Genomic DNA, 12,782 nt, shown 5'->3' with positions numbered 1-12,782 from the left:
GAAGGAAACAAATATCTTTCTTTAATGCATTTCAATGTTCTAGGGATGGATACTGACTTCTGGAACTTTATGAGGCCTACTCTTTTCATCTTTAAAAGGTTAAGGGGATGTATATGTACTCATGCGTTGGGGGTCGATGACATAAACATGAAAAAAGCCTGGACCCTCCCAGGATACACACGAAACCCCTCAGTCTTCACACATCTGACACACGTATCACTTTAGACAAATCACTCATCACATCCACAACTTTTCATAGTTTTGTTGAACTTAAGAGAAAAATGGATAAAGTGTTTTTAAGTGTTTGCTTGGTTTTATGATTACAAAAGCTGCTTAGACACGAGCTGGATTTTGAATTTGATCTCTGACGCCAAGAATGTGAAAGTGATGGGAAACCAGACCGTACGTGCATTCAGGTACAACTGCTACATGCCTTCTCCATCATCTGCATTATAATACCCATGGCTAAACACGAGATAGATTAGCGTCCCATTTATTTTCTCATTTCTTCTTATTTTGATTAATAGGATTATTTCTCTGAGCTTAACTATTTTTAAATAATATTTAGAATAATAAGAAATAAACTATTAATCATAGCCTTGCCTTTAAATTTTGGCAAGGAATCCAAACAAACTGAAAACACCAGACTTCATTATTCCAGCAAAAGTCAGTCTGGTCTTTTAAATCCAAAAACCAGGGGGGACGGGGGATTTGCAGGGAGAGAGGGCTATTTTTCTTGGTGCTAAATATTTTAATTTCTAATGTTTAACAACATAACAGAAAAAGACAATTTCTTCACGATACACACCGAAAGAAGCCTCCTAGGTTTGTTCCCCTCACCCCCAACATCCATATGACATGATACCAATATTTCAGCCTATTATTTTCAAAACACGTTCTTCCTAATGATGAATATTGGTGATTACTAGAAATTAAACATTTACTCAGTCATGCTAAATCTATGAAAAAGCACCTTGAAAATGACAATATGTATGAAGCCCTTCTCTCATTTAGAAGTTTGCTCCAAATATTAGCACCCTCATGATCGGAATTCAATGTATATTACTAGAAGCACAAACACTGGGCCCTGTATTCCTGAGGTTAGGGACAATTAGCCCACAGCCAGGTCGTGCCCCACTCAGGAGGTTGGTTCCTCACCTCCAGCACCCCAGCACGGTACAGGAGGTACCGTGAATGCCTGGGGAGCAGGCACTGTGACCCTGAGCCTCGGTCTGGATGTCCTATTATTGAATCCACAACGCAACGTCTAGGGGCTCGGAGATTGTCTCCACTCCACCTACGGAGGAATGCCTGCTGACCAGGGTATGTAAAGGGGCACTGCTCCCGAAACCACATCAAAAGAACATTAATTCACATCTCAAAGTGTTCATTCATTCTGACGTAATGGAATCAGATCAATTCTGACACGTGGACCCGGACCTCGTGCCTGACGGACTTTCACGCAGATACGCAGTATATGATGATTTGTCAGAATCAGCCAACACTGAACATCCTGCTGTAAGACGGCAGAGTAGGGCCGCTGGCCAGACGGCAGCAAGTGTACAATGATGCCTGCCTACCCTGGGGAGCACAGGGCAGCCCCCTAGGGCCCGACGTCTGGGTGAGAACACTGTTCTCAAGCCATACCTCCGCCCTTCATGGAACAACTAGTCTGTAAAACGAAACAAGACAGAAGAAGAGCCTCCGGAAGCATGCTGCTGGGTTCTGGCAAAGCCCGGAGACCCAGAGGAAGGGCAATGGCCCTGAATGTTGGTTTCTTAGCCCCGTTCGTGAGTCAGCATCCTGCCCACCGGCACCTGCACGGCAGCATGAACCCTATTCCCCTTGCCCACAAGCACGCGCCGTGTAGACGCTGCACCAAGGCTCCTCTGGTCACGGAGGGCAGGGGCTGGGCCCGGGGTAACCGCGGCTGCCAGTGCTCAGCTGGTGCTTCCGTGTTACTGGTCCAGAAAGGGTGCCGAGCGCTGCTGTCGCTGTCACTGTCGCAGTCACTTTATAGATGCAGGAACTGCGTGGAGTCACACGCCTGGGGTGGCTCAGATTTAGAGCTTTCCACTCAGAAGCCCAAGATCTCAACAGTTTGTATCAGTTTGTATCATCTAGGTCTCTGAACACAGAATTCATTCCTCGTGACAGAGTTTTAACGCTGGAAGCCACACACATCGCCACCACCACCAGGATCCCCTCATCCTCCTCCACTTCAAACCCACATATTCGCGTTCCTGTTGGACATTCTGAGATGGATCCCCAGGAAGCACCCCAACCCAGGCTCACGTGCGCCCATGACCCGGGTTTCCTCCTGCACCTCCTCCAAGTTCCATGCTAGGGGCCAGACTCCTCACGTGAGCTGGTACCTGCAGCCAGAATCGGGGTCACCTCCACCCCTTTCCCTTCCTTCCCCCATATCTCAGCTCCTGTGCCCAAACACCTGCATGCCCAGTTCCACCCTAACTTGGGCCCCCGTGTCCCATGCAGACGACCCCATGCACCACCAAAGTGGTGCTCAGCCACCTGTGTGGATGCCGTAACCCATCTGAACCCTGACACCCCCTCTAAGGACACAACACTGATCATGCTACCCCCCGGCTCAGGGCTCTCCACTGCCCTTAAGAAGCTTCCATCCTCCAGCACCGCTGAACTCGGTGTGGCTCTTCCAAGGGAATGTGCTGTTCCACCCTTGGGCAGGCTCCCAAGGGCAACACCACCCTTGCCCCCACATGGTCTTCCAAATGCCCAAGTCCAGGTCCAGGACCCTCACCTGCACCATTGCTGCTGTGCTGCTTTGCCCTGTTTCCTTGTCTAAACCGCCCCCCAGCCCTGAACACACAACAGAGCAGGAAAAGTATTTGCCGTGTGTCCCCAATATTCTGGTTGTCTCCCTAGTATTACGGAGCCTGGCACGTGGTAGGTGCTCAATAAATATCGTTAATGGGTGAGTAAATGATTTTAAAACTGAATTTGCATCAATTATGAATATTTGTAAAAGTCCATTAACTTTAAGTGTAACATCAAATGATTTCTGCATGAATACAAGATGTTATATGATCACAAAAAAAAAAAGCCCACAATGCACAGCTTCTCAAGCTGTCAAGAAAGGAATCTGACTTACATATTCCATTATTTAATATTAGGAAAGCATGCCACACATGAGACAGAACATGGCTGGTAAGTAGCATGAGTCCTGCTCTGGACAAGTAACCACAGAATAGCTCCCTGGATCTGTGGTACCCTAAACCTAACACAGCAGCTGTGGGTTTTTTTTTTTTTTTTTAAACATTGAGAACTATAGGATGAGGGAAATACCAAGATGTAAACCTCTACCTGTGACTGATATGGTTTCCAGTCGTCTCAACAGACACACCTCTTTGAGAATTCTGAAGGTTTAAGCTAAAGAAATGGAATTTTCGTGGAGAATCAGAACATTCAATGATTCATCGGTAACAGTACTGTGGGACGCCTGTGGGGCTCAGCGGTTGAGCGTCTGCCTTTGGCTCAGGTTGTGAACTTGGGGTTCTGGGACTGAGTCCCGCATCGGGCTTCCCACATCCCGCATCCCTACTAGCAGGGGGCCTGCTTCTCCCTCTGCCTCTGCCCTTCCCTCATTTGTGCACACTTTCTCTCAAATAAATAAATAAACAAATAAGTAAATAAATAGATGAATAAATAAAATCTTTATTTAAAAAAAAAGGCAATTGTAACAACGGACAAAATTACTAGCAAGGGTCACCATCTCAAATGTGGACAATCAGGACTGAAAAACCGTAACACACAACAGGGCATTGAATCGAGTTCATATGAAGAAAAGGCTTTTTAGCAACAAACGGGAATTCTAAAACTGCAATAAAACAAGAACAGAGGCCCCGATGTGGACACGGCCATTCCAAGGTCCACCTGTACCTGGGAGCGGCCCGGCCTTACCGGTTGCATCACTGCTAACCTTCCAGACCAGGAACGCTCTAGCGGTTCCCGGGGCGCCTCCATCACTATCGCCATCCTCAACAGCCCAGAGTCCCCCAGATGGTCACGTCTGTCGGGACAGGATGTGCGCGAGCTTGGTCTGACCCCGAGACAGGGCCTGGATGCCTGTCTGGCAGCACAGAAACACCTCTGCCCTGACAAGGGGGACCGTGTGTGGACTCGGAGGCCTGTTAGAAGTGAGAAGGTCCTCAGAGGATGCAGGTAGCAGGAGAGGGCGCAGTGACATTCTGTGAGGGGACCAAGGCGGGGGGCTCGTAGCCCGGGACAACCTGTGAGGTGGCCACGAGGATATGTGCACCCAGTTCCTGGGGGGCACAAGTTGAGTCTTCCAGCAGCGCGTGCCCAAGCACGGGCACATCTTGCGGACGCCGAGCTGCAAGTGTACGGGGGTAACACGCACATCAGGGGTGTGTGCACACGGGTACTTGTGCACGGTGGCTGTGCTGGCAGGAAGCAGATCAAGGAGGGGATGTGGCCACGGCGCCCTGGCCGCTAGCAGGGCACTTCTCATGGGAAATACAAAAGCGCCACGCTGAAGGAAGAAGACGGCAGAGTGCTCTGGAACAAACTGGCACAGAAACCTCGTGGGGAGAAAGGTAGGGCCGTCTAGTGTGGCAAAGCCTCACCCCCCACAGGACCCAAGGTGGCTGTGAGGACCTGCTGTGTCCTTGTAACTCGTGGCCACAATGGCCAACAGTGTCTGGCAAGGGTCCAGGGTGGTCCCCAAGGGCCAGGTTCGGCACCAAAGCAACGCACAGGTATTCACGCTTGTGGTACAAGCCCGTCGGTGCCCTGGTGACGCGGGCCTCACACACGCCTCTTCCCAGATGCCACGAGAAACCCCAACAGCTGATGAATCGAAGACCTACTGGCCCGGGGCCCTCTGCGGAGGCGGCGTGGTCTCCAGCACCTCGGAGGTCCTGAGACTCACACGCCACCGTGGGCACAAGGGGCGCATTAGCAGGAGTGTGCCAGTGATGACGCGCCGCCATGGGAGGCGAGGCCATCAACAGAAAGCACGGGCAGCAGACACATACCGGCGCCCAGCCTGTGGCCGGAAACACCCACTTCCTTGGACACTCAGTGTCAGAGACTGAGAGCCGGGGCGCACTCGCCCACGCAGACCTCGCCCTTGTGACGACATTCATCATCGGCGCCGGCACACGGGCCCTCCTCCTGCACTACTTACCCCTTGGCCTCAGTCAGCTCACGTCACACGGGCTTCCGACCCCAAGCCCTCCAGCCCCCTCCTCCCGGGGTGGGGGTCCCAGTGTGCGTCTCTTGCCTGGGCAGTGACGGGCCAGCTCATGCGGACAGGCCAAGGGCTTGTGCCACCACCCCAGACCAGCACAAGGGGCTCAGGGACCCGGTGCCGTGACTGCCCACGCCAGCGGGCAGGGACCCTGAGCTGCATGTTGGGATGACAGGGCCACGGCGACTCCCGTGCTGCTGGGGGCAGCAGGTGTCATCAGCATAGTCACCACCCAGGACTCGACTCTCTGATTAAAGTGGGACATCTGCAAACAGGCTAATGTCCAATTAAAGCACAGGGCACCCCGATGCCAAAGGAAGACCGACTGGGGGGCCGATGGGACAAGCGGGCGCGGGGTCGGGGAGAAGGCCGCCCGCCTCGGGCCAGTGGCTGGGGACAGCACCACGGCAGCGGCGGCTCCGCCCCCAGTGCCCTCCCGGGTCCGCGGAGGCCCAGGCCCAGCGGCGGGCAGGTACCTGTGTGCGCCTGCGTGTGCGCCCTGAGGTGGCTGGGCTGGTGGAAGCGCTTCCCACACTCCACGCACACGAAGTCTCCTTGGCGGGCCTGCGTCCGGAGCATCCCTGGGCGGTGGTGGCCATGGGTGGCGCAGGAGGGGCGGCGGCAGGGGAGGGGGAGAGGAAAACACCATTAGTCCGTCTAACGGTGACGGGGGCGCCTGAGGGCCTGAGGCGTGGCCGGCGCGGCATGAGGCACGGCGGCCCGTGGAGTGCGGGGCCTCAGGGCACCAGGACGCCCTCCCGCCATCCACCGCCGGCGGGTCAGGGTGGCGCCGCAGGGACAGCCATGTGCGGGCACGGGGAGGCGGCCTCCTGCTCACCTGTCTCCACCGCGCCGGGCCCCCCGCACCGACCGCCCACCTGGCCCCTTACCTGTGTGCCTGCGCCCTCTGGGGCACAGCCAGGACCCCCGGGAATCGGGCCGGGTGTAAGTCCCTTCTGCGAGGACGGGGTGCACACGGCCCTCACGGGTCCGCCTACGGGGAGCTCCCCGGGGGCTTCCCGCCAGCCCCATTCTCACTCGATGGGAACACAAAAACCCCAACTGGGAAAAGTTCTGCCTTGAGCAACAGCTATAGAAATAAACGATGCTCACTGCACCAAGCGCGTCTGTCCCTAACACCTGAGTGTCAAAAATGTGAAAGGCAAATGGAAAGGATGACAAATGATCTCTGTCAAATCAGCTGAAACCAAATTCTCGCCCCAACTCAGAGCGCGCTGACAGCATCATACGAAATTGCTGTTAGGCCGCAGACGATGTGCAGACATCAGAACCCAAACGTGCAGGCGCTGTCAGGCCACCCGTGTGGGGTTTCTCACCGGGCGAGTCGTGGACATGGGCCTTGGAGACCCTGCAGAGCTTGCCCACAGCGTCCTCCACCTCCCACTGCCTCATTAGGGGACCAGAACACTTTAACCCGCACTCACACCACAGTCACCAACGCAACAGCACAGGGACCACGGTACACAGGCCTCGCCGGCCCTCACACAGGGAAGCATCACTGGCCAGTATCCTTGGTGCCCGGGGTGGCCGCCGTGTTTGACCCCAAGCACTACGGGGACCACAGGCCTGCATCCAGACATCCGCACACACCCGGTCCTGAGCACACCTTCCTGACGTGGAAGCTTCACCAACGGCACTCGAACATCTTCTAGGACTAGCTCTCTCCTCGCCCGGCATTTGATCCGCAAAGAGCTCAACTTCTAAGGCGATTCTGCTGCCCAACCCTACCCCTTAGCAGCATGACTGAGGTGCATCATCCTACGAGAACGTTCACTGGCCAATCCCTCCAGACCCATGGATTCTTCTCCCACCATCTTCGTCTTCACACGCTAAGTCATCACAGTACTTTCTTGGACATGACCCTTCAGCAGCCTATTTCCTACCCAGGCTGCAGCTCTTCTGCTTGGCTGACCACACTTCCCTGCATCAAGGATGCGTCGGTGTGCGCGCGCCTACACACGGCCCTACAGTGCACTTTGCCTTATCGTCTTCTTTTCGCTTTTAAGTCTTAAAAGACCCCTTTGCCCTTAGTGGTCAATAATACTGCGCCCAAGCTACTCCACAATTCTGAGCTCATCAAAAAGGTCATAAACTTCATCTGAATCGAAGACTGTCTGGTGAGCAACAGCTCTAACACTGTGACCCAGAAACTTGGGGTGTGTGAGAAAGGAGGATTAGCTCAACCCGCTTAGGCTGCCACACACGTGCCCGTCTGCAAGAAGGAGGAGGAGCCTGGACACGCTGTGTTGGGACTCTGCCCAGAGCCAAACGAAGGACGCACAGACCTCCACCATCCTCACAGCAACATGTCCTTGGTAGAAGATTTTGAGCCCCAGTAACAGGGTCCTGAGGTCTTATTCTATCTAGAATCATCTCCCTCTAGGGATGCCTGGGTGGCTCAGCAGTTGAGCATCTGCCTTCGGCCCAGGGTGTGATCCTGGAGTCCCGGGATTGAGTCCCACATCAGGCTCCCTGCATGGAGCCTGCTTCTCCCTCTGCCCGTGTCTGTGCCTGTCTCTGTGTCACTCATGAATAAATAAAATCTGTTAAAAAAAATAAAAAGAATAACCTCGCTCTATTATCCTCAAGTTTTTGTTCTAAAATCCATATTATCATCCCACATTGGTTGACCACAAAGTATGAAACGCAGATTGTGTATCATTTTATTACTATCCCAACAAAAAACCTCTCCTACACTGATCAATGTTTGCGAACCTGACCTGAAGGCCATGCTGCGGAACGGTCACAGGAAAGCAGCGCGTCTCTGACTTCAATGGCTGTAGCCTGATTCCCCCCAGGACGCGACGATGGTCATCCCTTGGATCACCCTGCCTCTTCTGCCAGGCCCTCTGCACAAACATCACCCCGTCCACGGACAGGCAGGGTAAGGCCTCCGAGACGCATCCTCCTTGACTTCCAAGAGGACCCGATGTCTCAGAGGCACCTCCCGACGGCAGTGCTTGCCGTGCCAACAAGAGGCAGGCACTGAGAAATCAGAGTTGCACAGCCACTCACAAACACTTCGCGGATACACGGACGATGGCTCTACTTGGAAGATTTTCTCCCGTGTGTGTCTGCCTCTCCCACTACACAGTGACGCTGGACATGTGCTCACCCGGAGGCCTCCACAAGGAGCTGGGACCTCTTCTGCAGATCGAGCATGTGGCAAATGCCTCAGACCACAGAATGAGTCGTATGGACAGACTTGTAGGGTCAGACAGGCCAACGAGACGGCTTTGAATAGAGATGCACTGAACTTTCTAGATTTGCGACGCACAAACCAATGGAACAGGCCCAGTCCACATGGAACAGGCCCACAGCTGCCAAGTGGGAGGCAAAAACCTTAAAAATCTGAGTCCCTGGCATATTCAGTAATGCGTCAATAGTGTGATTTGGGGGAGCCGTCCACACTTCCCAGGCTGCAGTAAGGGGAACAGAGCCTCCATAACAGGAAACATTCTCTGTCCACCCCTCAGATTTCCTTCCCCTACAGCACTTTGAGAGCCACACATAAACATTCAAACAGGAGAAAGGCACCGGCCAAGGCCCTAGAGGAGCCGCTACAGGTGGGACACCTGAGAAGGGGGCAGACCCACTAGGGTGATGGAGAGTCAGTAGGACTTCCTCCAGGAGTGCAGGCCTGGCCCCAAAGTCGAGACTGTAGCCCTGGGGGAGCCTCAGAAGGAAGGGCTGCACAGGGGAGCACCACTCCCTCCCCGGGGCATCCCATCAAGCTGCACAGCCCCCCACTCAGACACCAGTCCAGACGAACCGATCTCCTTTCTTCCCTAAACCCGGGAAGCCACAGTTCTAAAAACACACTGATTAGTATATTACAGCCAAAAACTTCAGAACACTCCCCTTTAGAAACCCAAGGCAGCATGAACGTAAACACCCTCAACTGCTGACTCACACCTTGCTGTATTTCGGTGCGCCTGCTGGAAGAGCAAATAACCCTAGAGGAGCACACCTGCATTATGAACAACTTCGCATCTTTCACATGCAAAAGATGACTATGTAACCTCTCTTAAAACAAACAAACCCATAAAACCCTGTGAACCAGTTATTTAAAAATTTTTAAAGAATGAGAAAGACATTTCAGGCTACCATGTACTTCAAATCTGTCATCTGAAACTCTCCAAACCTTACCTTTAAATTCACTTTTTTTTTTTTTTTTTTTTTTTTTTTGAGGAGGGAGCAACACAGACCCACAAGCAGCACAAAGGGCCTTTACAGAAGCAGGAATGCACTCACTGGGCGTCAACTGACAGGTGCACATCTGCATGACATGTCACAAGTCTGGGCACTAAATGGAAGTCATTGACACCGTGGCGCGAGCCTAGAGCTCAGGGTGCTGGGGGCCGCAGTCACCAGGAAGGACCAGGCAGAGGGTCCAGTTGCCAGAAACACAGGTATTCACTGAAACTTGCCCACCTTCGGGTGCCTACATCGTCTCAGCTTTCAGATCCAAGAAAACCCAAGCCTAAAGGGATGAGGTTGCCATCAGGTCTGAAGTTCAATAGATACATTATCTCATTTCATAGCAAATAATTTGCACGATTGGAAAACACCCCCAGACTATGAAAAGCTCACTTAATTTAACTGAAATCTGAAAATGTGGAAACTCTAAGCCACATGGCAGCCGTGCCATGCCACCTGCTAAGGGGCGCGTGCCTGGCTACGCCCACGCACGGAGCCCCTCTGCCTGAAGGGACCACACTCTTAGACACAAGGGTGCTCGCTGTGCCTACAAGCTTCTCAGCAAACACCATGTCTCAATGATCTCTGGGCCTCCAGGCCTTTAGCTTTGTTCCAGAAAGCTCACAGGAAGTGCTGGCTCTGAGCAACCAGGAACAGACACCAGTCTCGAACAAAGGCCCTGCGGGCAAACCTCTAAGGCTGAGGAACCTCCGAGTGTTCTCCTAGTTGATAAACACCTTCGCTTTCTTCTTGAGCCAGAGGCATGGCTAACGGAGCCAGGACGGCTCCAGTGCACGTGGGGATCCGGGCAGGTTCCGAAGTCCCTGGAGAAAACCTGGAACTTTGTGAGAGACCCGCCTTTCTGTGCCAGGCACCCAGGCCACCCGTGCATCCCACACAGATTTGGGATACCTCACTGGTCACCCAGCTTCCACCAAAGCCTGAGCCACATTCCCCAAAAGTCCTTCCAGCTTCCTGGAATTTGAGGCTCTCAGGCCATTTTTGATGGTGACCTATTTTAATGACGGTGCCTGATGAGCTCATAGGGGTTTCTGCGGACCTGCTTTTCAGTTTTTAATAGCAAATCCTTAGATTTCCCAGCGCTCTGTTAAGTGAGAGGTCAATACTTAGACACTGGCAGGAAAGGAAAAAGGCCACTAAATGTGTATCTTTTCTGGAATTTTAGCTCAGTTGTCCCCTAAACTTTGTATGGTACATTTGTACTGGAGGGCTTTGCTCCCTGATGCCAGTGAAGTGGCCTGGCTCAGTCGGTGGAGCACAGGACTCTTGATCTCAGGGTCATGAGTTTAAGCCCCATGTTGTGCACAGAGCTCACTTAAAAAATAAAAATAAAAATTAAACGACAAAGGACATCAAGGCTGCCTGCTGCTGTCAACCTGCAGCATTTCCAAGTGAACATAACCAGGAGGGAAGCCCTACAGGGACCGTCAGGTTAATGGTCACGGCACCAGGCATCTGCACCCTAGCAGGCAGAGCAGCAGGGGCAGGAGAGGGGTGCACGTGCTCCTTCCTCTCTGTCCTGTTTTAGATACCCGCCAACAGGCAGCATCCCAACCTCCTAAGGAGGGGCTCGTCTATGAGGCCTGAGGACCGGATGAGGATCATGGTGACAGCGCTCCCGCAGGCAGGCAGGGAGGGGGCCCGCTCGTCTTACCTCTGTGCTCTAGTGCAGGACCATTGGCACCCCAGCTCTGGTACAGAGAAGCAAAGTCCTTTGGAATGTACGTCTTAAAAATATTGAGGATGTCCAGGCGCTTCTCGTGGCCGTCAGACATGGGCTCCTGCTTGCTGGCGTGCAGGGCGGGCGGGCCAGGCAAGGCTGCGTTCCCCCTGGGGCCCGCCCCACCACTGGCCGGTGGCCGCAGCTCCTGGCCGGCCTTGGAGGGGGGCTCGCGGGGAGGTAGAGAAGGGCCCCCATCACCTTTCACGTGTGGCTGACCCTGAGGCTGAGGGCTGAATTTGGCTTTCAGGGGGTCCGGGGCACTGTGCTTATTTGGGGGGCCGAGGCTGGCCCCCGCGGGAGGGATGATGTACTTGTCCCCCGGCCTCCCACCAGCCGGGGGCTGGCTGCCCGCCCGAGCAATAACAGAGGGTGTGGGGGTGGCACTCCGGCTGAAGCCGCTGCCCCCCGTGGGCCCGGGTCTAGGGCTGGCCTCCTGCCTGGGCTTGGGCAGGGGCGGCTGCGCAGGGGCTCCGTGCTGCTCGGGGCCATGGCCAGGCTTGGCCTGCCGGTGCCCCTCAGGGCTGGCCACCCAAAGTGCGCAGGGGCCCCCGGGGTGGCTCTCCTTGCTCTTAGGCATGCTAGCGGCTTTTGTGGTCACACCCAGCGGCGAGGAACTGCTTTTGGGCCCTGGAGCCCCTCCCGGCACCTGGGTGCGGGTGAACCGAGCGATGGGCAGAGGCTGGCACTCCTTGCCCCCCAGAGCAGGTGGGGGGCCCGTGCGTCCACTCCGGGCTAGGAAGACCAAGTTGTTTCTGATGCTTTTGTAACCATTGGGCTGAATCCACTGGGGGGCCATGGAGTTGCAGCTGACCCTGTGCCAGACGCGCTTGTGCATCCACAGGACCTCGGGGTAGTAGGTCTTGTGATTGCAGTAAGGACACGGGTGAACAGCCAGCGCGGCTTGCAGCGACGAGGCCAGTTCCTTACGGCTGGGGTCATCCCGACTTGACCTCTCGCTGAGGTCCAGCGGGATCAAGTCTGGGGCCGGCCCCTTTCTTCCACCGCCTGTGTGTCCCTTCATGAGCAGGTCGGACAGCTTCTCCTTCAGGTGGTTGGCTGGGCTCTCAGACAAGAGCTGCAGATTGGCTCCTTCTGGAAAAGTCTGACCCAAATGCAAAGGGAAGTTTGCAGCATCCCTCGAGACGGAGACCTCCTGCTTCAGGTGAAACCCTGTCGTCTTCAAGTCCACAGAAAACCTGGGCTGCTCGGATCTCTTGGAAGCATCCCTGCTCCTGTTTTCAAGGGTGGACAATGACGATGCATTCCCGGCTCTGGGCTCACCAGTGTCTGTTTCCGGCGCGTTATTTCCAGGCGCATGGCTCTGGTCTCCATTGGAGAGCACAGTCGGTGCTACTTCTTCAGAAAAGCAGAAGCGGTGTGGCTTTCCCCCTGGAGGATCAAAATGTAAAACGTGAAGTTACCATTTCTTGTCAGAACAGAAGGAGACACAGAGCAGCACATCCAGAGGTCTTGTGGCCCCCGCACAGAGGGCGCACTGGTCCTCGGGGACACAATGTGGCCACTCCCCAAAGCACTGTCAAGAGCTGACCAGATTTAAGGGCAAAA

At 54.3% G+C, this 12,782-nt stretch overlaps 1 protein-coding gene across 12 annotated transcripts in view; it reads right to left on the bottom strand.

Annotated features, from left to right (window-relative positions):
- The window catches only part of ZNF516 (zinc finger protein 516), a 124,626-nt gene that overhangs the window by 13,885 nt on the left and 97,959 nt on the right, over nt 1-12,782 (bottom strand). For 10 of the 12 annotated variants that reach the window (XM_049111715.1, XM_025421974.3, XM_025421978.3 and 7 more), the window contains 2 exons: nt 11,148-12,605; nt 5,728-5,832 (listed from right to left, as the gene is read on the bottom strand). In XM_049111715.1, the coding sequence (XP_048967672.1) occupies nt 5,728-5,832; nt 11,148-12,605 (1,563 nt within the window). The remainder of the gene's footprint in view (nt 1-5,727; nt 5,833-11,147; nt 12,606-12,782) is intronic. The other 2 variants (XM_049111717.1, XM_049111721.1) reach the window with 1 other exon arrangement.

This window comes from Canis lupus, chromosome 1 (genome assembly GCF_003254725.2).
Source record: "Canis lupus dingo isolate Sandy chromosome 1, ASM325472v2, whole genome shotgun sequence".
Taxonomy (NCBI): Eukaryota; Metazoa; Chordata; class Mammalia; order Carnivora; family Canidae; genus Canis; species Canis lupus.
This window is presented reverse-complemented; position numbering and strand designations above follow the sequence as displayed.